General features: G+C 46.6%; 1 protein-coding gene across 2 annotated transcripts in view; it reads left to right on the forward strand.

The window, feature by feature from the left end:
- KNTC1 (kinetochore associated 1) overlaps window positions 1–26,250 on the forward strand; it is a 913,665-nt gene that overhangs the window by 710,565 nt on the left and 176,850 nt on the right. For both annotated transcript variants that reach the window (XM_078667574.1, XM_078667573.1), the window contains exon 55: window positions 16,931–17,066. In XM_078667574.1, coding sequence (XP_078523700.1) covers window positions 16,931–17,066 — 136 coding nt within the window. The remainder of the gene's footprint in view (window positions 1–16,930; window positions 17,067–26,250) is intronic.

Raw genomic sequence — 26,250 nt, forward strand, 5'->3', positions numbered from 1 at the left:
CGAGGAGCAGCTAAGCTGGGCATCACACTCACGGGGCCCACGCCCTTGACTTCCGTCATCTTCGAGACCCTGCACAAGAAACAGTTGTCTCGCCTCTTGTTGCCGTTGGTGCCAGGGCTGGTTTAACCCGCCATGGAGCTCTTCCTCACCCCTGCGGTTACGAAATCAGCGCCTTCCAGGCTTCAAAAGAAGTATTGGGCCCCTGACTCGGATCCTGCGTTTCTTCGCTTGGACCCTGCGCCGGACTCCGTGATTGTGACGGCGACGAGGAAGCAACACGCCACCACCCCGTCATCGACAGTGCCTCCTGACAAGGAGAGCCGCTGGATGGATTCGGCAGGCAGGAAGGTCGGCGGGACAGCCTCCACGTCTATGAAGGCCGCGAGGGCCTCGGCCTTGTTGGGACGTTATGATCGGTCCCTCTGGGAGTCCCTAACACGGTTCGTGGAACTCCTTCCCCGGGATAACAGGGAGGATTTCCAAGAAATCCTTAATGAAGGACTGATGGTCTCCAACCAGGTGATCAGTTCGGCTGCGGATTCCTCCCTCCTGGCAGCGCACGGATACTGCCATGCGGTCAACCTGAGGCGCCACGCCTGGCTGCGTCTGACGTCCTTGAAGCCCGCGGCGCAGCAGAGGGTTGCCAATCTACCCTTCTCGGGTGAGACCCTTTTTGGAAAACATGCGGACGAGGAGATGGCCCACATGAAGGCAGAGGCGGAGACCTTGACGGCTGTCGGATTGGAGAAGCCGAAGGAGCAGAAGAAGACCTTCTGCTCGTTCCAGAGACGGTACGGGGTGCAAGGTAGAGGGCAAGGTCGACAGGCTGGGCAGCAACAGCAGCAGCAGCAGCAGTTCCAGCGGCGCCCGTTCCAAAAGCGCCAGAGGGGCTGTGGTGGTCAGCAGGCTTCATCCGCGACCAAAGGCCCGGCTGGGTCTAGGCCCTGAGGTGCTTCTTCCCCCTCATCCGTTACCCGCTCCGGTGGGGGGAAGCATCCAACATTACCTGGCAGAGTGGAGAAACATTACTCAAGACAAGTGGGTGCTGATTATTGTTTGCAATGGAAAAAGTCTTCGGTTCACCAGTCCGCCTCCAGCGATTCCACCGTTCGGCTCGCAGTTCCGGCTGCGCGAGCTCCAGGCGGAGGCCGATACCCTGTTAAGAAAAAAGGCGATAGAAGACGTCCCTCTGTCCCAAAGGGGAAAGGGTCTTTACTCACGCTTCTTCCTAGTCCAGAAGAAGGACAAGAACGAGTTCAGACCCATTCTGAATTTGCGACAAGCAAACAAGTGGATTCGCAGGGAAAAGTTTTGAATGCTGTCTTTGCACCAGATTTATCCTCAGCTGCAGAGAGGAGACTGGCTGTGTGCGATAGATCTGCAAGATGCGTACTTCCATGTGCCCATTGCACGGAAACATCGGAAGTTCCTGCGCTTCCTCGTCGGTGCCAATCACTACCAGTACACCGTACTACCGTTTGGACTGAAGTCTGCACCCAGGACTTTTTCGAAATGCATGGTTGTGGTAGCAGCGCACCTGAGAAAGAACAAGGAGTTTGTCTACCCGTACCTGGAGGACTTGTTGATCAAAGCCTCCACCTTCCAGGAAGCACAGTTGCACTTCAACAGGACGGCCGTCCTGTTGAACAGTCTGGGGTTGCACATAAACCTGTTCAAGTCTGTCCCGATTCCTGTGCAGTGCCTGCAGTACTTGGGAGCCTCCATCAATACGTTGTTGGCAAGCGTGTCTCCTTCGGAGGAGAGACGCTTATCCATCCTTCGGAAGACTCAGGCTCTCATAGCTGCTCCATCTACAACAGTGGGGACGGTGTCTTCTCTACTAGGATCGATGGCCTCTTGTATCTTCCACACTCTGCACGCGTGCCTACACATGAGGCCGCTACAGGAATGTTTGGAGGACCAGTGGGACCAGAGGAAAGGGTGTTGGAACGACCGGATTCAGTTGTCTCTTCACGCCCAACAATCCCTGAGATGGTGGTGCTCGGCAGAGAATCTCCTCAGAGGGGTTCCTTTCCACAAGGACATCCCGTCTCAGACTATCGTGACGGATGCGTATCGCCTGGGCTGGGAAGCGCATTCAGACCATCTACAGATCGAGCGAACGTGGTCTCCGGCGGAGTCCACGTATCACATCAATTTCCTGGAACTCAGAGCAGTACACTTGGCACTGAAGGCCTTTCATCCGTCCTTCCAGACCAATTCCTTGCTTGTGCAGACAGACAATACGACCACGATGTATTACCTCAACAAGCAGGAGGGCTCAAGATCGCGCACACTGTCACAGGAGGCGCAGGCGATCTGGCACTGGCTTCTAGCCAAAGGACTGACGATAATGGCGACTCATCTGCCCGGTGTGCAGAAAGTTCAGGCGGACGCCCTCAGCAGGTTGATTCAAGAAAACCACGAGTGGGTCATAAACGACGAGGTGCTCGACGACATCTTTGCCATGTCAGGCACTCCAGACGTGGATCTGTTTGCCACCGCCGAAAACAGCAAATGCCGCGACTTCACCTTGAGGTATTACCAACAGGGGACCCTGGGGAACGCGTTATGGATCAGCTGGTCAAACAGCTTTCTGTACGCTTTTCCACCCATTCCCCGGATTCCGGTGGTGCTCATCAAGCTGGCCCAGTCCCGGGCGTGGATGATCTGCATTGCTCCGGAATGGCCCAGGCAGTGGTGGTTCACATACCTGCTTCACCAGTCAATCCTGCCTCATCGTCGGCCGGACCTTCTCACGAAGTTCGGGGGGCAGATGGTGCACCCCAACCTCTCATCGTTGAGTTTGGCGGCATGGCTCCTGAGATAGTGCAATATGGCCACTTGAATCTTCCTGAGGATTGCATGGACATATTGAAGGAGGCTAAGAGGCCGTCTACTAGGACCTCTTATGCTTACAAGTGGAAGAGATTCTGCATCTGGTGCATGTCTAAGAACTATGATCCGACGACCTGCAAGGAGGATGTTATCCTTCCGTACCTTCTGCATCTAGCTCAGTCTGGCCTTAATTTCCATTCCATTAAGGTTCATCTGGCTGCATTGACTGCTTACAGAAAATGCCCTTCACAGACATCCTTCTTCCAGATTCCTGTGATTAAGGGTTGAAGAAGGTGTTCCCTCCTATTCGGCCTCCTTCGCCTTCATGGGAACTGAATGTGGTGCTGTCCAGGCTGATGAAGGAACCCTTCGAGCCTATTCATAAGGCTTCACTGCAGCACCTGTCTTGGAAGGCGGCGTTCCTTGTGGCCATTACATCGGCCCGCAGGGTGAGTGAAATTCAGGCATTGTGTTCCAGGAACCTTATACTGTATTTCAAGCTGCTAAGGTTGTTATGCGTACTCACCCTAAGTTCCTTCCCAAGGTGATTTCTGATTTTCATGTTAATCAGACTATAACTTTACCAACATTTTTCCAGAATCCTTCCACTCCAGCGGAACGGTCTCTACATTCCCTGGATGTCAGAGGGTGTTGAAATTCTATCTGGATAAGACCAAGGATATTCGTAGATCCGACCAGCTGTTTGTCAACTATGAAACAAACAAAGTGGTCCCAGAACAGAGAAGAACAATATAGAACAATAACAATTGATTATAAACAAAATTCAATAGAAATTAGCAGCATTGTTTTTAATCACAACAAGCAGAGACAATTAATTGTAAGTAATTCATAAAATACATAAATATGTAAACACAATTGGTGCCCCTAAAGGAAGGGAAGGGTCAGGGTAGTGATGGAAAAGTGTGGGAGAACTGGACGAGTGACAGATTAATAGTCAATTTGGCCTTAATACATAAAAATGGCATATGACCAACAGTTCACAGACAAATCAAGGCAAACTCATGCTTCAATGTACAAAGCAAAAAATGGCAAATAATGGCAGAAGCTGAGGAAAGGGGAGGTATGTCGACGTTTCGACCCAAAATCGTTGCAGGTGCTAACTGCGACCTTGCTAGAGGGTCTTCATCAGGACGGCAGGGAACCAGGTGGGGCATACAATCAGTAGGTCGTGTGAGGTCCGACTGTGGTAAAGACAGGGTTGCTCAGAAGGCGTGGAACATCGGAGGAAGAGAAGGAAAATTTATAAAACCAATAGATGAACGGGGTATGAGGCGTCTGTATAGCAAAAGCTGATCAATCGGATGGAACGCGTGGTTTTCACGGGCAAAGTCTGATGACAACACCAGCCAGTTGTAGATCTGGTAGAAACAGGATTATTACTGGGTATTTACGGAGTCCGCCGCGTGGGTACGGATCCTGAATTGGAAGTTTCGGGAGATCCCGATGGGATTCTAGAGAGTTGCGCTTACGCGGTTCAAAAAGGGTAGCTACCCTTTTTGGACCGCGTAAGCGACCTACTCTGACCCCCCTTTTCGAAGACTCCAGAGGCTCCGAATTTAGGACCCGGACCAATCCGGTGGATCATTTTTTACAGCGCAACTCTCTAGAATCCCATCGGAATCTCCCGAAACTTCCAATTCAGGATCCGTACCCACGCGGCGGACTCCGTAAATACCCAGTAATAATACTGTTCCTACCAGATCTACAACTGGCTGGTGTTGTCATCTGACTTTGCCCGTGAAAACCACGCGTTGCATCCGATTGATCAGCTTTTGCTATACAGACGCCTCATACCCCGTTCATCTATTAGTTTTATAAATTTTCCTTCTCTTCCTTCGATGTTCCACGCCTTCTGAGCAACCCTGTCTTTACCACAGTCGGACCTCACACGACCTACTGATTGTATGCCCCACCTGGTTCCCTCCCGTCCTGATGAAGACCCTCTAGCAAGGTCGTAGTTAGCACCTGCAACGATTTTGGGTTGAAACGTCGACATACCTCCCCTTTCCTCAGCTTCTGCCATTATTTGCCATTTTTTGCTTTGTACATTGAAGCATGAGTTTTCCTTGATTTGTCTGTGAACCGTTGGTCATATGCCATTTTTATGTATAAAGGCCAAATTGACTATTAATCTGTCACTTGTCCAGTTCTCCCACACTTTTCCATCACTACCCTGACCCTTCCCTTCCTTTAGGGGCACCAATTGTGTTTACATATTTATGTATTTTATGAATTACTTACAATTAATTGTCTCTGTTTGTTGTGATTAAAAACAATGCTGCTAATTTCTTTTGAATTTTGTTTATAATCAATTGTTATTGTTCTATATTGTTCTTCTCTGTTCTGGGACCACTTTGTTTGTATCATTGATTCACCCAGGTCCCAGTGACTTATTTGGGTCAACCCCCGTGTTTATAACATGTTTGTCAACTATGGGTCGGTTAGGACTGGTCTGGCTACTTCGAAACAGTCCATCTCTAGGTGGATTGTGTCATGTATGCAGCTCTGTTATCAGAAAGCGAATAAGACCTCAGGGGGTAAGCCTAAGGCTCAATCTACCAGGGGCAAAGCAGCTACAACAGCTTTGCTTCTAAATGTTCCCATTGCAGAGATCTGCAGGGCGGCCACTTGGAAGTCGGTCCACACCTTTGCTAAGCACTACTGTCTGGACTCGGATGCCAGAGCAGATTCTCAGGTTGGACAGGCTTCGCTGCGGAATCTGTTCGCACAATAGTGGTGTTGTCTTTATTTCTCCACCGCCGGATTGTTTTTGAATGGGCTTGCCATTCTATTCACTAGATTATGACTATACACAGAGATCCCCTACTACAGAAGGAGTAGTTTCTTACCTGTAACTCCAGTGCTGTAGTAGGGGTATCTCTGGTATAGTCATAAGCGCCCGCCCTCCTCCCCGGTGGAGAAAATGGTACTGTGATGTATGCCACAGGCCTTGCTTTATGCACCTTCAAAAAGAACTGAAAGTAAAAGGAAGGGGCTGAGCATGCTGGGATACCAAGGGTCTCCAGAGTTCCTTAAAGCCACGGTATCCCTTTTCCAGACACATAATAGCAGCCTATGGAGGCTTGTCTGTCCCTACCTTCCTCTTCCTGCATTATTGTCTTTAATTTTCTCTTAAGTGTCTATGCAGGACTGCAATGAAGACCGCTTAAGAGATTATTTTTGATTTCTCTGGGGTCCACGCACATGGGCGGGACTATTCACTAGATTATGACTATAACAGAGATACCCCAACTACAGAACTGGAGTTACAGGTAAGAAACTACTCCATCTTTTGTTACCAAAGGTATGTAACTGTTTCTTTTTGACACATTTAAATAAAAAAATAAAAATGCCCTTGATTAAAGCGCTGTGCACATAGTCAATTGTTATTTCGTCAAAGTATATTGCAAGTAAGTAGCTTTAACTTTTCCATTCTCAGAAGGATTTTGAGGCTTCTTACCAAGTTGATTCTTGCAAAAAATAAAGTGTACTCCTTCCGCTGAATTTTGGCAATGAGGTGGCAGTTAGTGCTTAATTCACTTGCATTTCTACTAAATTTGTTACTTTGAGATTGTATTATATGTTCCAGGGTATTACATTAAATTATGTTTCCGAAGCTGGTGTGGTGCAGGAGGGGACTCGCTGTACCAGGATCCCTTGTTGCCCTGAGGGAGGGGCCGCCTTCGCTCTTAAGCGCTAGCACACTCTCCTCGCGGGATGCGCCCAGGCCAAGGGCATGCCCATCCTTGCCAGGAAGATGCAGGGCCACTACCCTTGGTTTTTGGGAGCCATAGAAGCCCTGAACTAATTATCACAAGCGACAAAACGGAGTTATTGTGAGCCCTCTACCCCTGGACCGTTTATTTGACTCTGCTCCTGTCCTGTGAATCTTGGCGTCCTTTCTTGGTCTGTTTGGACTTGAGTCTCCCAGCTACGCAGTCACCCTTGTGCTCAGCCCTTACTGGTGTCATTCGATCATGCATTTGTGGTTTACAATATTATTGCTAGTCCTCTGCTGGAGCTCAGGGCCATAGGAGAGGGAGAGTACTTGGTGTTAGAGCGCCGCTGGAACTGCTGTGGGGCTGCGTGCACTTGCACCACCCTCGTTCCCATCCCGATTCTTCTGAAAATTAGAATCCAAGTATTACTATGGGGAAAAGGAAATCCACCGACTTGGAGTGGGAGCGGGAGTGGAGGGGTTCTGCTAAAGTCTAACAAATCCAAGCTGGCCCACAGGTCCATAGGGAGTAACTGTGTTCTCGACCACTTCGGCGACCTCTTAGTCGAATGCGAGGAAATTCTAGTCCCAGCAGTCCTTCCCACCCTGACCAAACCTCCTGTGCCTGCCATCCAGTCCGTTCTGTCTATCAGTCCCAATTTAATTCCCCCAAAACGTATCCCACAAATGTTTAAGAAATCTAACACACACAGCTCTAAAATCCCTCCCCTAGTCACCCTTCAGTTCCTCAACTGTCGACCATCATTGATGAGGTGGAGCCAAGGACTTCTACACTACCTACTACTGACACCGCCCAGGCCACCGCTGCCACTGACCTTGTTTTATTTAACAGGTTACTTCCGCTCCAACATATGACCTGCACCCCACAGGGGGGCGGGACTGGGGGGGTCGCTTGGTCTTACTGAAAAGGGGTTGGTGGCAGAGGTAGGGGAAAGAGCAACAGTTATTACTAGGGGTGAGGTTTCCCCAGATGAGCCATTCTTGAAGGACCAGGTTACCTCCAGGATCATAACAGATCTGAGGATCAAAGTCAACACATTAAAAACCGCAGTCCTAGCCCTTACTGAACAGGTCAAACTGCTATTAGCTAGAGGAGATCCTGCAGTCCAACTCCCCAAAAAGATACCTAGACAGCTAACAAATCCAACCCGCCACACTAGTAGTCTAGCCCCATTAATGACAGTACCCATTCAGCATCCCTTAAACTCTGCTAGCAAGAACACCCTTGTACCATCAACTAGTTGTATAGCTCCTCGGGCGATGCATAATGTCAGGTTGTATGCCATTACTGGCCAATTTGAACAAATGGGCCCGTCTTTCACTTTTGCCTCTGTTCTCCGACCCCCCCACTGCTGACTTTTTTCCATCCATACAGGTCAGCGTGAGCAGACCGATTGCCCCCCAGTGCATTTATATGACTAATGTGCCATGGTCCCTTCTCACGTAAAACATGAAGGTGAAGATTCCTTAATCAACAAAATCATACATTGGATCCGCCACGTGAGGAGATGCTGGTCAGTGATTAGGGAAGATATCTTTCGTGCAGAAAGGTTAACTCGCCCTAACACCCAGTCAGATTGTATAGAACTGCACCTAGCTGATGGATACGTGGCCCACAACCTGATAGCACTGGAGGCTAGGACAAGCTAACGTACCCCCACTGGCATCCAACTCAAGTATAGACCTTTCACACTTCCATCGCTGCTATCTGCCCACCACTCTGCCTCCTGGGCTCTGACTTGCTCCTCCCTGCCAACGACTGACCCGCACACCAAGCTAACCTTGCATGCACCAAAATACATCTGGCAAGGTCAAGCAACACCCGGTATGTCACGAACAAAGCTAGTCACTCACCCACCCCCGCCCAATGGCCTTAGAATTCCCAAACATTTGTCTTTTAACGATAGACTTAACGAGAGGGCTTCACCCTCAGAAGCACAAGCAGGGTATACTGCTGATGAAAACCAACTTTCCCCTATTGCTATACAAGCAAAGCCCACTAAGCTTAGTCTGGTAGCTTGGAACGTGGCAGGGGTGAGGCCAAAAGTGTCCCTTTTGCACTGGATCCAATATATTGAACGCAATTACATCTGTATTCTCCAGGAAATTTGTAGTATTACCCCTGTTCACATACCTGGCTATATCCCGTTCCATCGCCCAGCAACTACCAACAAGCTAGGCCAAGCTGTCGGGGAATTGTTGATTTGGTTTAAAAATTGCACTCCAATTCACTATTCGAGAGCTTCAGTCCAATAGCCCTGATATCTTAGCGATCCAAATTAGACATGTGAATGGTACAGGGGTTAGCCTCGTCAATGTCTACGCCAGAGGAACTAGAGCTGGGAGCAGATCATCCTCTCTTTAAGAGTTGGAAGATCTTCTCGATGACAGGGCCACTCAGTCCCCATTAATCGTAGCTTGTGACTTTACTGTCACATTCTAACCTTTAGAAAAGGAGAATATGTGATAGTAGGGAGGAAGGTGAGCTGTGGCTCGTCTCCCTCACCCCCCGCCTCTGACCCCCTCCACCCTTGACATACCCCCTATCATAAAATGGTCCCAAGTGGTACTGCAGCTCAATGCCCTAACTCTTGAGTTTGGTCTGAGGGCTACAAACAGCTGCACTAAATCAGATAAAATGGGGGCCAACACGTATAACAGAACTACCAATATAAGCTGCATTGACTACTTCCTGCTAGTTTTGAGACTGTAGCCTGGAGTAGACGATATGATAGTGGGGTCTACCACAGATAGTGATCATAACCCCCTCGAGCTCAACCTGACATCGCCTTGGGCCAAACACCCGAGCCCCCCCAAATTCCATTCTTGCAAGTAGGGAGGTATGCCCAACAAACGAAAATAGGCAATTTAAATTGGCACACATAGTTATGGACACTGGGAAATTTGAAGCAATCAAATTCAATCTGCTGGATAGCACCAGAGAGATACTCCGATTAGCTGAACTACATGAAGGTCTGGACAAGATTGTGTCCTGTCAGTCATCTTTTTAACCATTTGTACCACTACGCCTGCAGGTTGCCTGGTTCAACAAGGAGTGTAGGAGCCTCAGCTCAAAATTGACCTTCGCCATTAGAGCAAATAATGTGGTCAGAAACAAGGTGGTCTTACAAGTCATCCCAGGGTAAAGCGAAAAAGGAATGGCAAGTGAATCAATGATTATCGATCAGAGAGGCCTGTTTTAGGAATGATTCACAGCGGTTCTGGATATTAGTTACTAGGGGAGAAGCAGATAGGCCCACCAACAACATTGCTATCGCAACCTGGTATGACCATTTCTCCTCACTATACGCTGGACCTTACAAGGCAGATAGTGATGCCTCCACCACGGACCATGCTTACTCTCAGGCCAGTGAGTTTTTTTCCATTGCCGAAATCAGGTCCCTCATCAAGTCCATCATTTAGGCCAAGGCCCCAGGGCCGGATGGCATTCCGGGCGATGTTTTTCTCAGTGATGTTGAGAACTGGACAGCATACACCCTGGCACTAGCTAACGAAATTGCTGCAGGTGCCCCAATACCACCTTCCTGGAAGGGAGCTGAAGTGATTCCGGTCTATAAGAAGGGTGATCGTTCGTCGCCCTCCAATTATAGGCCCATCAGCCTAATTAATGGTGCCCAAAAGGTGTTTGCCCGTGCACTTCTTATGAAGATTCAAACCTGGATAAGCGATTCTCCCATCTTGTCCCCTTTTCAAGCAGGGTGTAGACCGAAAAATAGCAGTTTTTCGCTTCCTCCTAGTGGTCATCGAACAGGGTAACCTATATGTAGCTTTTATTGACTTAAGGTCTGCCATTGACCTTATCCCTAGACACAAGCTTTGATGCTTCTTAAAGGAGATGGGCCATGTGAGAAGTTAGCCTGGCATATGATGTCTGCTATTCTAGTGGGCACCTTGCACCAGTCTAAACGACCCTTATTGTTGGTGGTTGTAAAGTCAACCTTATAGACAAGCTATCCAGCAGTCTTAGGCTAATACTTCAGAGAGCATGTGAAGCCAGCTGTTTTACCATATATAATCCCTTGAATACCAAATGAAAGGACACCACACAAGGTATATATCAAATATATATGTATTTATTTCTAACACAACCCCTCTGAACTCTTTGAGGTCAGAGATCGAAATACATCACAAGTTACTCATTAAGCATACTATAAGTTGCACAAATACAATTCTGCCCTAGGGGCCTCACGAACCATATACTAAGTAAGTGGTAGAAGGACCACTTCAGGAATAGTAAATAGGCCTAGGGCCTAGGGAATCGCTGGGGCTACACTACAGAACCAAAGGTTAGGCAGTAGGAGACCCACGGGAGATGCGTGCAGTGTGGGAACACAGTCGCGAGTTACCATAGAGTTATAATGGGAACGTAAAAGTTACAAAGTAGTTGATTAAGGACACTTCCGGATGGACTACGGTAAAACCCTTTTAAACTAGGACACTTCGAGAGTCAACACCCACGGGAGCACCGGAGTACTCGAGTTACCTCACCCAGGGAAGCCGGGTGCATAGATGTCTTTTCGTGACTGGTTTCGTCGCTGTTTCCTATGGAGAGCTGCAAAGAAGTGCTGCAGGCGACCAGGAGAAAAGTGTCCGGGTGGATCGAAGATTAGAAGAACCTGAAAGCAGAGGGGACAGAGTCTGGGTCACTAGGCAGTGACCAGGAAGGAACCAGGCGATGTCGAGTGTTTCAGGTGAAGTAGGTGAAGCTTGTCTCTGCAGCCAGGAGGCGTCGACGACGACCAGGAGCTGGATTCGAGCTGTCCCACGAAGGATCTAGTTGACTGCGGTGTTGGTATCTGGATTGGACCCAACAAGCCTTGGCAAACACAATCCCCACAGGAAGGGAAGATGGGCTTTAGTTCAGACCAGCAAGGTCTGGGGAGCTTCTCCTTCGCAGGGAAGCTGGAGAAAGCCTGGAGCAACCAGGAAAGCGGTGTAGTTTCAAAAGGAAGTCTTCGGAGGGCTAACTAGCCAACGGGCTAGCAACCGGGAAGATGCGTCGAGCTGAAATGCAAATGCAGGCCCCACGCGGCACTCGTAGAGTGTGGAGGGCTGAGCTTCGGTGCAAATGGCACTAGGGTCTGGGGCTTCTCAAACCCCAATGCACAACTGCGAGGGTGCCTCGGTAGTTGCACTGTTAGCAAAGTGTAGGTAGTGCAGGGTGTCCGGACCCACGTCTCTCGTGTCCGCCACGGGTCTGAGCTTTGCTGTGGATGTGGGTCGAAGTCAGAGAAGCCTGGAAGTCCAGTTCCTGAGTCGCTGAGTCTTCGGATTCCGGCAGGAGCGTCGACAAAGCAAACAGGCAAGTTACTGGTGGTGCCTGTTTGCACAGGTTGGCCACTCCTTGACCACAAGGGAGATGTCTTCAGTCTTCAAGTCGGTATAGAACATCGAAGGTCCAAGAGTTTCATTTCAGAGTTTCAGTCCAGGATAATCTAATGTCTCTAGACACAGCTCCTAACTTTATACTGATTTTAGGGGCTGGATTACCTACTAGGTCCCTACTATGGGTGGACCCTGAGAAGGGGGTGATTACACCCCTTTCTCTTTGTCCAGTTTCGTGCTAGAGCGGGGCTGGAGTGCCCCAGCAATTGGTTTGAACCGGGCTACGCATGGAGCACCTTGTGTAACCCAGGCAGTGTCTGGAAAAGCATCTTTCGATTCAACCCACCCATCCCCAATACACTACAGGCTGTCTGGGGAGGTGCTAGCACCTTCAACGACAGGAAAACTATTGTCCAGGCCTCCCTTGCCGGAGCTTCGTCCAGCTGCAGGAGGTCAGACTCGTGTCTGTGGCAGCAGCATCTATTTTGTGATGCTGAGGCGCTGTTTAACTTTAACCGGGTAAAGCAGTAACAACATGTCTTCTCCCTCTAGAAGGGTGGAATGCTACCCCCGCCGCCAGAACTGGCAGGGGGGTAGTATTCTAAAGTGTTTAACACCTTACACGACATGTTTTGATAAAGCCAAACCAAAATTAGCATTAACCGTGAGGATTATAATGCACTTAAGAGTATATGGTATGGCTATATCATAGAACAGCTATAATGACATGGTTCTGAAACCTGCAGAGGGGCTCAGTTCATGCTAGGGCACCCTCTCACATAAAGGCAAGCACTCTGCCTCCAAGATTGTCAAGGCCTACCATAGGAGTGACTTATAGGTGCATATGTGTCTATATATAAGGTAGATATAGGTATACTATATCTAAGTAAGGGGTGTTTACACCACCTTACCCAAGCTGAGTGATCAGCCTGTGGTGTCAGTTTGGATGGCCAACCACGGGGGGCATAATACATGCTGCAGCCCCTGGTAGGCCTTGGATGCACCTATGCCCTGGGTACCTATGGTACACTGTACAGGGGCTCACAAAGGTGACCCAATACCCAATCAGGTATGTACCTAAAGTACATGGTATCAATTTAGAGAGCGAACAGCCTGGCTGTGGGTCTGATTAGCAGGCCCACAGCCACACTAAAGTCGAAAAAACAGGGAATCACAGCAAAAAGTGGGGGCGACCATAGGAAGCAGACCCTACTCTCCTACAGGCCACCCCCTCGAAGTCCTAACGTTAATCATTCGCCTTAGTGAGGCCTACTACCCTAGGGTTTGCTGGGGTAGCAAATGCCAACTGACAGAGGGATCAAAGTCGACCAGGTGGTCCGACAGGGCTGTGTATTGGCTGCCACTCTTTTCATTCTTTATAAATGGAGTTGTTCAGTATCTCACTGATATTCCTGCTGATGCTCCAACTCTGTGGGGAGCCAAGGTGACAACTTTGCTGTTTGTTGATGACCTCTGCTTAAATTAGAGAAGTGGTTTCCTCTGGATATTGGTTCTTTTATAAAAATCCTGGCGAGTATCAAATCAGGCTCTCCCTGCGACCCTCTCCCGGCTTCGGTGCTCCTGCAAATGGAACAGCCCGCTTTGAGAGTTGTTATGGACCTACTTAATGCCTCTCTTAGCGAGGCAGTGATGCCATCTGTCTGGAAAGATGCGATGGTCATGCCTTTGCTGAAAAAGTTAAATGTGGATCCTGCTAAGCCGTCTCATTTTAGGCCTATTTCCCTACTCCCGGTGTTTTCCAAAGACTTTGAAAAACACGTGAACATCCAATTGTCTACGCTTGGAAATCTTCTAATTTTTTGCACTCCTCCCAGTCGGGCTTTAGAGCAGGGTTCTCAACTGAGACTACCCTGTTGGGTGTCACGAAAATGTTACGCCAGCGTTTGGATGCAGGCGATACAGTGGCCCTTATATTATTAGATATAAGCGCCGTATTTGATACGGTTTCTCAAACCGTATTAATTAAGTGTCTACATGCTCTGGGAATTTCTGGATCGGCACTTGGCTGGCTGTCCTCTTTTTTTTATCTGAGCGAACATTCCAGGTCTTCTCCTCCAGGGCCGTCTCAAAGTCCTTGTCTTCCCCGTATAGGGGGCCACAGGGCTCAATGTTAAGCCCGCTTTTTTTCAACAGCTATGTGCAACCTTTGGCAGTGATCGCTGAAGAAGCAGGGCTGGCGCTAGTTCTCGTACGCCGATGACACTCAGATCATCTTTTCCTTATCGGCTGACAAGAGATCGGGTCCTTCTACCCTGCAATTGGGCTTGCGTAAGTTTGCATCGTGGATGCAATTTAACCTGCTCAAGCTCAATGTGGAAAAGACGGAGGTTCTCATTTTTGGTAAAAATACAGACCATTGGGGCCCTCAACATTGGCCCCTTGAAATGGGGCATTTACCTATGCCTTCCTCTCAGGTCCGCAATCTTGGCTTCATTATCGACAATAAATTATCAATGAAACAACAGGCAGTACAAACTGCAGCCACCTGTTTTACCATCCTCAAATGGTTAAAGAAAATCATTTGGGTGCTCCCTGTTACCCAAAGGACGGTAGTCCAGGCACTTGTAACATCTCGCCTGGACTATGGAAACGTCCTCTTTTGGGGTGCAAACAGGGATGTGCTGCGCAAGCTGCAGGTGGTGCAGAATTCGGCAGCCAGATTGCTGTGTAGACTTCCTAGAATGTCCAGCATGTCTAATGCCTTGAGAGAATTGCATTGGCTCAGGGTGGAAAATCATACAAAATTCAAAGCCCTGTGCTATATGTTTAGAATCAAGAATGGCTCTGCACCCAAATACTTGCAAGATCTGGTAAGTCCCTATCATCCCGCCCGTCTGTTACGTTCCTCCACGGAAGAGAAATTCGAAATTCCCAGGATTAAATTGGTGTGAATGGGAGGTCGCGCCTTCTCCTATCTTGGCCCAACCCTGTGGAACTCTTTACCTGACGTGATGCCGAAAGGGAATTTGTACCCCAATTTTCGCAAGCAATCAAAAACTTGGCTATTTAATCAATAATTCTAATCTAGGTTTTCAGAGTTTCTTTCAGAGCCTGCGCTGGGAAACCCTTGTTGGGTAGCTGTGTGCATTAGAAAAATAAATTAACATAGCGCTGTTAGTCTCTAACCCCCTAGAGGACTGCAGCTGCTCTTAGAGCAGTTCGAGTCTTTCTGTGCAATGAGAGGCCTAGAAGTTAACACCTCCAAGACCAAACTCCCTAATGTTGAACCCCTACAAATAATTAAAAGGAAAGTTAACACTGGGTAGGATTCCCATGGAGAGAGTGAGCACCTTCGATTATCTAGGGATCAGGGTCTCCAAGGACTTGTCATGGAAGCCCCATGTATCAAAACGGACTCTACAGCACATAGATTACTGGGGTCTTGATTAAAGAGCATAGGACCTCTCAGAGCAAACCAGTAGCAGCCCCACTGCACATACACGATCATAACGCAGCGGGCTCAGCACTGTATGGTGGACAACTTTTGAAAAACTGATGCCCTTCTTACCAAGGAGAACAATATTTTGAGAGCCTTATGCTCACTTCCTCAGAGTACCCCTCTTCACCCGCTAAGGCTGGACATGGGCAGAAACTCTGTCGCGAAAGCTAAGCTACTCCCCCTATTGTTTCGGTTGTCTTTAAAATCAACCTCCGAGCTGCTCCCATACACTGCTGCCCTTGTCTAAGTAAGTGCTCTTGACTGCTCGAAGAAAATCGGTTGGCTCTCCAAAGTGAAGTCTCGGCTTACTACTGTTGGGCTGGAGGGATCGTGGGACACAAAGGACCCATCATTACTGCCTAGCAAAGACCTGGTCAAGAAACAATATTGGAATTGGGTGGCCCAGTCCTCTATTTCCTATTTGTCATGGAGCCCCTTACAGTGGATTTTATGGAATTTAAACTGTCAGGTGTTTATTTATTTATTTATTTATTTATTTATTTAAAATTTATAATGCGCAACAGCTACCCGCAGTGGGTTTCCCGGCGCAAGGGATAGACTAAAGAAGAAAACTGACATCAAACACAACTGAATTAGCAACAAGAGCTACGGGGAATAGTTTAAAAGAGTAGGGTCTTTAGTTTTTTCCGAAAACAGAGCATGTTAGTTTCGGTCTTCAGGGCAACGGGCAGGGCATTCCAAACAATATCTGGAGGCTATTATGATCCCGCAGGATGGGAAGTTCTATATGCAATTCTGATTTGGCTCCCTCCCGTTAAACACTTTTATAGCCTTCTGGCGACAACCTTCCACCACACTGCAGTCTTGCCTAGGTTGCCCTCTTGTTGCGGAGTCAATTGGTCACATTTTCTTTGTTTGACTCATGTACCGTTCTCCGAGAGCCAAATGGCTTACTCCTGTCTGTTGGCGGCTTGACACCTGTTGTCGTAGCGAAGCTCTACACATTTTAAAATCTGACTCTAGCCTCCTTGTTGCCTGCGCAGTAGCCCAGTTCCTCAGCAAAATGTGGGCTATCAGAAGGACCGTGATGAAAATGTAATTGCTTGGAATTAACTCTAACCACTATTAGTTCTTTTTTTAAACGGATAATATGTATTTTAGCTCGGACTATAGCGCCCTTCCTAGTATTGTAACTGCATGGCGGGCCATGCTGCCCATTTCCATCGCGGATTAGGCTCTTGTTTACACAGCTTTTAGGCTCCTTATATGTTAATTTTATCCTTTTAAAACCGATTTAGATTGGCCAATTAAGCTGAAACCTTTTAAATTGCAGTCAACAAATCTTGGTATGCATTTCATCTTGTTCCCTTCTACTGTATGCATTTGCACTTTTATGATTGTAATGACCGAAATAACGTTTCTATGATGAATTATCTTTTCATGTAGCTGACATCTATATTCTCATGTTAAGAAGTGAAATTCAAATAGTTTGGTATTTGGTGTACTCTAACCTCTTCTACTTTATAGTATTGCAGATATCTAATCATGTGTTAATCTTCTTATAGATACTACCTCAAGTGCTGTATTTATTTGGCAGAGTTTGAAATGTTGAATATCCCATACACATTTGAATCATTTGACACTAGTCCTAAAGAGGGAATGATTAAAGGACTTTGGAAAAACCACAGCCATGAACCGAGGGTGAGTATTGAGGAGTACAAGATTGAATATGACTTCCATTTGACAAGCACTCATTCAAATGTTAGACTTTGGAGGGTGATCACTTTTGAAATTCGAATTTTATTTCACAGAGATACATATATTCAATAATATATTTATACCAATAAAAAACCTCAATACAATTACACTATCGATTTCAATAAGGTAAAAAACTTGTATAATATATTGAAACATCTTTTAATTATCTGGAGACATAAATTGACAGGACTTTACAACAGACACAATACCGATTTTGAGAAAAGTTGGTTTAAAAAATGTGTCGACGTATGAGGTGCAGAGATGGACAAATAAAAATAAAATTATCAAACTCTTCAATGCCACTGTTTCAAAGTTCACATATCCTGTTTTTAAAAGGAATTTTTTCCCTTGGTCTTGTAACTGCCCTCAGTGGTAATGCATTCATTCTTAATAATAAATGTGTACGGTGGACCCCATGTTCTAAGTTCCATGTCAGGTAAAGCTGTGTTTTTTCCCATTAAATGAGAATAAAATTAATTGTTATCTGTCCATTTTAGATTCATATTCATTATCAAATTTTGAGCTAACCATATGGGAAAACAACTGCAGCTGGATTTCAACTGTGAAAAGTCATGGGAATGCTTTTTTCCAGCAGGATCTTAAACCGTTCCGGAGTGAACAATTCTTTATCAAAAAATGTATTATTTGCTCTTTAAAACAAATATTTCGACACATAATAATTCCCATGAAGAGTTTTTTCACAATGTATTAAAGAAAATCCCCAGTTTAAAACTGCTGCCAGTCCCATCACATAAATACTATTCTACTCAAGTTCAAGACAGATTGCCTATGTGGCAGCCATTGAAATCAATGTACACGGTATTTTCCCTTTGGTAGAGCTCATAAAAGACCAGTTACGGATACTTATAGTTTCTTTTGCATACATGAGGCTGAGGAAATTTTCAGGCATAAATTCAAAAGATGGTTAAAATGTTTGCGCCCAAGTGCCTTATAGAAAGTATTAAAACCATTTGCATGTGAGATTACTTTTCTGGACGGATGTAAAGTATGATATTTATCTTTCAGATTAGAAGAAAAAGATTACCAGATAGGGGTACATTTTTTCAATTTCAAGCACATACTTTCTAAGGGACCATCTATATTTGTTTCGAATACATTTTACCCTTGAAAATGAGGATTTTACACTTTGCCATATTGAGCCTCAAAAATATTTTTTTCACGTACGGTTGTAGGCTATCTAGACATTTTTGTAGGCCCTTCGGAGTAAGAACAAGCAGTACAATTTTGTCTGCATATAATAAACAAGGTACATTTCGATCATCTGCTCTTGGAGGGTCACTATCAGATGCTGAGAGAGGCAAATCATTAATATATTGGGAACAGCAGCGGTGCCCGTAGACAGCCCTGTTTTAATCTATTTTTTGTAGAAATTATGGATGTAAGGCCCTGGTCCCCTCCCGGTAACACATGACACCAGGTGGAGGTATGGAGAGCTACAATTAAACGCAACAAATTTTGAGGGACCCCTAAGAATTGCAGTTTTTGCCAGAGAGTTGGTCTGTCTACGTGGTCAAAGGGTGTAGAAAAATCTATGATGGGTTCATCAACCAACTGACGTTTTGTAATTCAGTATTTTTCAATGATAGATTGAAATATGTTATGGTTGAACTATTTACCTTAAATCCTGCATGCTCTATTGGTATTATATTATTGTCAGTTACCCAGCTTTCAAAATGGTCCTGAATACTTTTTACAAAGACTTTTCCCAATTAATCTAACACTGTTATTTGCCTACAGTTATTGGGATGACTGCTGCATCCCTTTTTATGTAGCCATAACAATGTTACAAGTTCAGGATCTTGGTATTTCTCTACGTAAATGGCAATAGCAAAACAATGGAAAAAGAATTAGGACCCAAGAGTTCTCTCTTTTTATTACTAATGCAGGAATTTCATCAGATCCCATGGCATTAGAGGGTCAGGTTTTAAGGATAAAATATTTAATCTGTTTTTCTGAAGGTGGTCTGTAATCAATGTAGAAGGAAGGGGCATCACTACCAGAAGCATCTTCAGATGGACACAGGAAAGAGTGAACACTGTGGGGATGCTGTTCGGGGAAAGTATGTTACTAGATCACGAGAACGTCAACAGGGAACACGGTGTCCTACGGTCCCTTTATATTCTGCATGCAAGCATTACCAGATACATTAAACAGAATTGGGCACCAGACAATAAAGTACCTCCCACACACAAATTAGTACATACACTATACACTATGCCCTAAGGGGCGCCACTTGATTCGCTAGCTGTACTCTCCCATGCAGCCACTTCCCTGGCAGCACTTAGACAAATATAGAATACCTACATCGTAAGAACTGTCAGACAAGGAATGGAATGCCCTCCTTGAGTATCCCAAGAGGGTATTTCGTAATGCCAAATTTAGTTTCACCCAATACATGGTTCAACACAGGGCCTATCTCACACCGCACCGATTAAGTAAAATGTATCCGGAGGCGAAGGATCCCTGCCTAGTCTCGCACACGACCTAGGACATATGATGTGGTCCTGCCTGCTTCTGGCTACCTTCTGGGCTACTGTTCATGGCACCCACCCTTAGTTGCCTGGGCCCGGCGGACTGGTACCCCCGGGGGTGCCCCCTTTCATTGTTGGCTAGGCCCTGAGGAAGGAGTCCCTGGGGCAGATGGGGTCCATGTGGCCTATATCGGCCCGGGGAGGGGCAGTGTGGCCCCTCCTCAACCAAACCAGGGATTGGGGTCCCAAGGATCAAAATTGGCATGTGGAGGTGGGGGCTGCATGCCTCCCCACCCCATTTACTAATTGGCTGAGACCCAGGGGATAGGGTCTCCAGGGTGAAATCTGCCTGGGGTGGGGGTTGTCCGCCCCCCCCCCCTCTTCCCGTTTACAATACTGCCTTCCCCCTGGAAGATTGGGTCCCCAGGGCTGAGTAATTAAAGTGGTGGGCCCAAGGGGATTGCGTTCCCGTTGCCAGGGAGGGGACCACATACCTCTTCATCTAAACAAAAACAACAACAAAAACACGCTGGGGATTGGGTCCCAGAGGCCAAAATCTGCCCAGGAAGGTGAACACGTGCACCCCTCCCCCACAAAATGCATAGGGCCCCAGAGGATTGGGTCCAGGGGCTGAAATCGGCCCAGGGAGGGGACCTGCCTCGGTTGGCTGCTTGGGGGGAGGGGGGGGGGGGTCTCAGAGCCCGGCCTGCGAACTATCATCTGCCGCGCACGGTCGAAGGCAGTGTGCTGCAGTAACGGGATTACGTGTTTTTTTTTTTTTTAAACTAGAAATTCACAGAAAAAAACAAGATTACAGGGACTTTATAGTTAGGAAATAGAATTTAAAAAACCTTGGACATTTGCTAAAAAAAAACTAAAGTTACAGGGACGTTCTAGTTGGGTTCAGATTTTACAAACACAAAACCATAGAAATTCAGTATTTATTCTTAGTTTTCTCAGTTAACTAGAATTCGTACTCTAAGGTAACTATAACTTGCGCCCCTGCCATGCACTGCTAATTACCTCATATGTTACATCACTCATACCATCTTCTGGTAATATCACTGCAACATTTGCTGTAAAATTATTGATGAGAAAATTGCATTGCAATTTCAAGCTTATCTTCCCGAATGGCGAGTCCAGGATATTCAAGCTATGATTCCGATGTTTCAGCCTCCATCCTAGATTTTAGTGAGACTGGCTCGGAGGCTGTTGGGCCTCATAGCCTCCTGCTAGTGACACATGCCTGTTGGCATTTGCAGACTCTGCATTGGGACCTGAAATTCCAGTGGCCAGAGCATCATGGTAATTTTCCCCAGCTGGTCCAGATCTCGGTGGAAACTGTAAAGATCTGCAGCGGTGGCTGGTAAAAGTCAATTGGGTCAGCAGCAGATTCCTCTCTTTCTCAGCCACAGCCGACTGGTGACATATGCGACACTTCTGGACTAGGACTGCCACATTGGAGAGGTGTAGATCAGAGGACTCTGGTCTCTGTCGAAGTCCGGGCTTCTAAAGAATTTGTTGGAGCTCAAGGCAATCTGATTGGCATTGAAAGCATTTCTTCCTTCAATCAAGGGATGGCTGGTGCATGTGTTCAGACAATACTATCGCTATGTGGTACTGCAAAAAACAGGGCGGGGTGGGGCATGGACCCTCTGTCAAGAGGACCTGCTTTTCTGGACATGACTGGAACATCATGGCATTTCCCTGGTGGTTCAATATCTGGCCGGCTCACTGAAAGCTGGAGCAGACAAATATATCGCAAATCGCATCCTAATCCGGAGGTGGCACATGGTCTATTTTAGGACTGTGGAGAGCCTTGGTTAGATCTGTGCACTACTGCAGAGAACTCACAATGTCATCTGTTCTGTACACTGGAATTTCCAAGGCAATTCTTGCTCTGCAACACTTTTCTTCTTGGTTGGAGTTGTGGCCTCCTGTAAGCCTTCCCGCCAATGTAAGAGGACGGAGACTCCCTGCTATGAATAAGAATTCCTACGGCATGAACAAACATAAATGTACAAGAACCCATGGCAACTCAAAATTTCAAAGCTAGTGTTCTATCTAAATAAAGGGCTCATGACAAGAATGTTTTCAAAATAAGTCATTCACCCAATTTATGTATCTTCAAAAATATTACTAAGATTAAACCCACCTAAAGACTGAAACCAAGCGCATTCATCCAATTTATGTATCTTCAAGAATATTGCTAAGATGCCTGTCTTTGTAAAAATTGCATGTAATTAAGGAACACTGTGCCAAAGATTCCGAAGTTGTATCGATTTACGGTACTGTGCTATGGATATGAATGGTGAGACACATGTTGGACATAAAATAGTATTATGTACACCAGCATAGCAATGACATTAGATAGTTTTGGGTTTTTAATATTTTTTACTTTATCTACTAATATCAAATCTGTTTTGTATTCACCCTAGACACATTCTGTTGTGAGCCCTTTATCTAGATAAGCTAGTTTTGAAATTGTTAGTTGCCGTGGGTTCTTGTACATTTACAACTCCCCACCCCCCTCCCGATACCACTCCTGCCCAGAGTTCTCAAGAAGCTCAGGAACAACCGGCCCCAAGTCATTCTTGTTCCTCCAGATTGGGCATAGAGAGCCTGGTATCCCGAACTCCTGAGCATCAGCATCGGCCCTCCAATCAGGTTGCCCCCTCAGGAAGATCTTCTGTTGCAGCAGCAGGGATGTGTTCTGCACCCGAAACTGCGCACCCTCCACCTTCATGCATGGAGATGGTGCGTCAACATTTTACTGCGTTTGACCTTCCTCCCGAAGTTTCTGACGTTATTCTGGCAGCCAGGCGTTCCTTCACCAAGACAGTATACGCCTGGCATTGGGACAAATTTGTGGCACGGTGTCCATCCAAGAACATTGACCCCCTTTCTGCCCCAATAGCCCAGGTTCTACTGTTTGTTCTTTCTCTGCCCTGGCAGGGCTCTGCCATGGCACTGTTAAAGGTTACTTATCAACCATTTTGGCTTTTTTGCGGTTGCTGGACCAACGGTCTTTGTTTACGTCACCTGTTGGGACCCTTTTCTCAAGGGATTTCAACACCTATTCCCTCCAAGACCATTCACCGTGCCGCAATGGGATCTCAATCTGGTCTCAATTTTTCTCATGTGCATGCCCTTTGAGACTGCCCACTCTGCCTAATCACCTTAAACATGGCTTTTCTGGTGGGCTTAACATCAAGCAGGAAGATCAGCGAACAGCAAGCACTCTCAATGCACACTTGCTACACAACATTCTACCCAAACTGGTTGTGAGGACACGTGACTCCTTCCTCCTGAAGGTTGTGCCACCTTTTCATGTAGGCTAAAATATCACCTTGGCTCTATTCTTTGCTTTGTCTCACCCTTCCAAAGAAGAGGAGAGACTGCTCCGACTAGACCCAAAAAGGGCATTGTCTTTCTTCCTTGATCTGAGTGGACGATCACGTGTTTGTTGGGAATGTTGGAGTGAAGAAGGGTAGGGCGGTGCATTAAAAAAAATCTCTATGATGGATAATGCTCTGCATAAAAATCTTTTACGCATTGGCCTAAAAAGCACCCTCTGTAAGCTTGTGTGCTCATTCCACCTTGGGTATCCTTGCTTGGGTATCTATTCTGAGGTAAGCAATCTGCAGATAGATGTCACTATCAGATGAACAAGTTATTTACCTTTGGTAACGCCTTATCTGGTAGAGACCCTACCAAATAAGGCTTGGCAGTTCGGGCTGGACTGTTCCCATGAGGCGCAGGGTCAAGGCTGATTTGCATATGGCCATGTCTGAACTGGGGTGGTGTGGAGTGCAAAAAAACGATGGATTTAGGCCCAGATCTCTGTACTGGGCTGAATGTATGACATTGTTCTGCATTCTGTCCAACTGTTGTTTTTGCATTTGTCACCCCGAGTGGGATGGGTATGCTCAGACGTGAGTCTCATGCTCTCCACACCACTGGAGTCAAGCTATCCTGGCTGAAGACGGCTGATAGCCAGAAACCGGTCCTAGGATGCTTGATTCCGGTCCAGGAAAGACATGGCTTGGCAGTTCGGGCTGGACTGTTCCCATGAGGCACAGGGTCAAGGCTGAATTGCATATGGCCATGTCTGAACTGGGGTGGTGTGGAGTGCAAAAAAACGATGGATTTAGGCCCAGATCTCTGTACTGGGGTGAATGTATGACCTTGCTCTGCATTCTGTCCATCAACTGTTTTTGCATCTACCAAATAAGTGACTCAGTCTAGCTGCAGATTCCTTACCGATCCTTTCCGCTCTCTGATCTGACTGCTGTATAGGGTTACATTTCTCAGGCTCTTGGCACTGCACACAATTCAGCAGCATTCTTCACGGCTCTGCGCTATTGATATGGAAAGTCACAAAAAGAAACTGATGTCAGGAAGTTGGCGTGGTGTGTGTATAGGCACCGTGCACGTCACATCCAGCCCCGCTGACGCAGAGCTGAACAATGCCACCTACCGGCACACAGGGGTACTGCCTAAAAAGTTCAGAGTACGGTTTGATGCCTGGGAAATATTCTAAGGTAAGGAATCTGCACCATATGCAGTCTCTGCCTTAAAAAGCGTTGCGGAAGGTAATTAACTTGTTCTACAGGCTCAGTCCTGGGTCTTCTTGAAAAGGCTTTAAGGCTTCTTAGACTGCTAGCCTCAGGCATCTTACTTGTTCTCAGGTTCTTCTTTAGTTGGAGAAAAGCATTAACCTGACCTGCGACAGGTTACTCTACCTTCCCATCCAGCCTTTATGGTTATGATAGATGCACCACTGCTGAGACAAAGGGGGGAGGGCGGAGGTCGATAAGGGAGGTAGACATCTGAGGCCTCTGGTATATGGTTGTGAGACAGCTCCACATAAGCCTCTTGGAGCTTGGGTTGATCTGTCGGCCCTGAAAACTTCCTGATTTCCAGCAAGAGAAAGCTGGTGTAGGTCATCGCAGACAAAAGGACCACCATGTGGTACGGCACAGGCTGGGTGGAGTGGATCATGCACCATTGGGGCCTGCGTCTCTGAAGGTGGCTGGACCAGCAGAACATCTTTCTGCTAGCGAACCATCCAGCATAGTCGTTAACTTTTTGACTTTGGGGACCCCCACTTAATCATTGTATTAAGATGATGTGAACTACAAAACAATAGACAAAAAATGTAGTGAAAAACATTCATCAAACAAATACCGTCAATGAAATGTGTTATTTAATTCACAAACCAATATAAAAAAATCTAAATTCTAATAGGAAGGTACGAACTATACTAAATTGAATTGAGGCCACTCATTAGTCATACTATGTCCTGTTCAAAGCAGTTGTACTGCTCCCAGAAATCAATCTAAGGATACCAACTTAATTTTTAGCCTCACATTTCAAATTCCTAAATTTTGACAGAACGTTTTAACATTTTTGATTGTACATTTTGCTCCTTTATTTAAATACACTTTGTAGGAAGCTGGCTTTTTATGTGGTAGTGCCAATGTAAGGGCACACCATGCAAGCGGTACAGACGGCCCTTATTGGTTTACAGGGTTTAAATTAATAATCCCAAATGCTCTATTTGTAGTACCGTGGTCAAGCAGTTTAGGCTAATCAAAGGGTAGTGTTCAGCATTTGTTGTGCACAGAGTCAATAAATGAGACACTCAAGAAGAAATTTGAGATCAATTTTGAAAAAGAACATAGATTTTTATATAATTTTAGACCCCAAAATCATCGGAATCAGATAAGTACTTTCAGAGTTATAGATTTTTGCTGATTGACAAAATACAGTCAAATAACGGTTTTCAGGTATGAGCCTCAAATGCAGTAATGTTATCCTATGGGAGAAACATACACTGCATAGGTATACTTGCAAACGTTTTTGGAGCGTGCCTTCTGGGACTAAGCCTTGAGCGCTACAAGTTAAAGTCTATGGAAGAAGTACCTGCAAAAGAAAGGCTGCATGTGGGGACTTTAGGGCAAGTCTGGGAGAAACCCAAATGGGGTTTGGCTCTTAAGGGTCTCTGAAGCACAAGTGGGTTGCTGTAGTTAGATGCTTTCACTTGGCTTTGGCTACCTGGAGAGGGAGAGAAAACAGGACAGCAGGGCTACTCTTGATGAGTACCTCCTGGATCCTGAAGTCCCTCAATGGCACTGTGGTGTTTGGACTGGACACGCAGCAAACATTGGTAGTTGTAAGTGCTCCGGTACCCAAGGTATTGGTGCTGAGTGCTCCAGGAGGGGTCAGCAGCTTGAGATTTAGTGAGAGCGGCGGGGCTGACCTCTTGGACGCCCGACAACCTCCTCCTGGCGAGTTTCTCCCTTGGTGGGCCTGATGACCAGCAAGACGAAGTACCGGGTCAAAGCATTCTCTGCTTACAGGGGATGGCTTCTCCACCCCAAGGGAGATGCTGCTTGTTTGTTGAAGATAAGAACAGTCCTCCAAGCTGGTCAGCTTCTGGACGAGTTGGTCTTTGTGATTGTCGCGGTGCAAGCAGCCAGGCAGGGTTTGACACTAATCACAGTGCAGGACCTCTGTTCCCACAACTTGGGCTCTTCTTTGTCATTTCTTTGGCTCCCAGTAGATGAGTCTGAGTTCCTGGTGTAAGGGGGACTACTAAATGGTGAATTTAGTGGCGTTTAGGGGAGTGT

This window comes from Lissotriton helveticus, chromosome 11, assembly GCF_964261635.1.
Source record: "Lissotriton helveticus chromosome 11, aLisHel1.1, whole genome shotgun sequence".
In the NCBI taxonomy this organism is placed as follows: domain Eukaryota; kingdom Metazoa; phylum Chordata; class Amphibia; order Caudata; family Salamandridae; genus Lissotriton; species Lissotriton helveticus.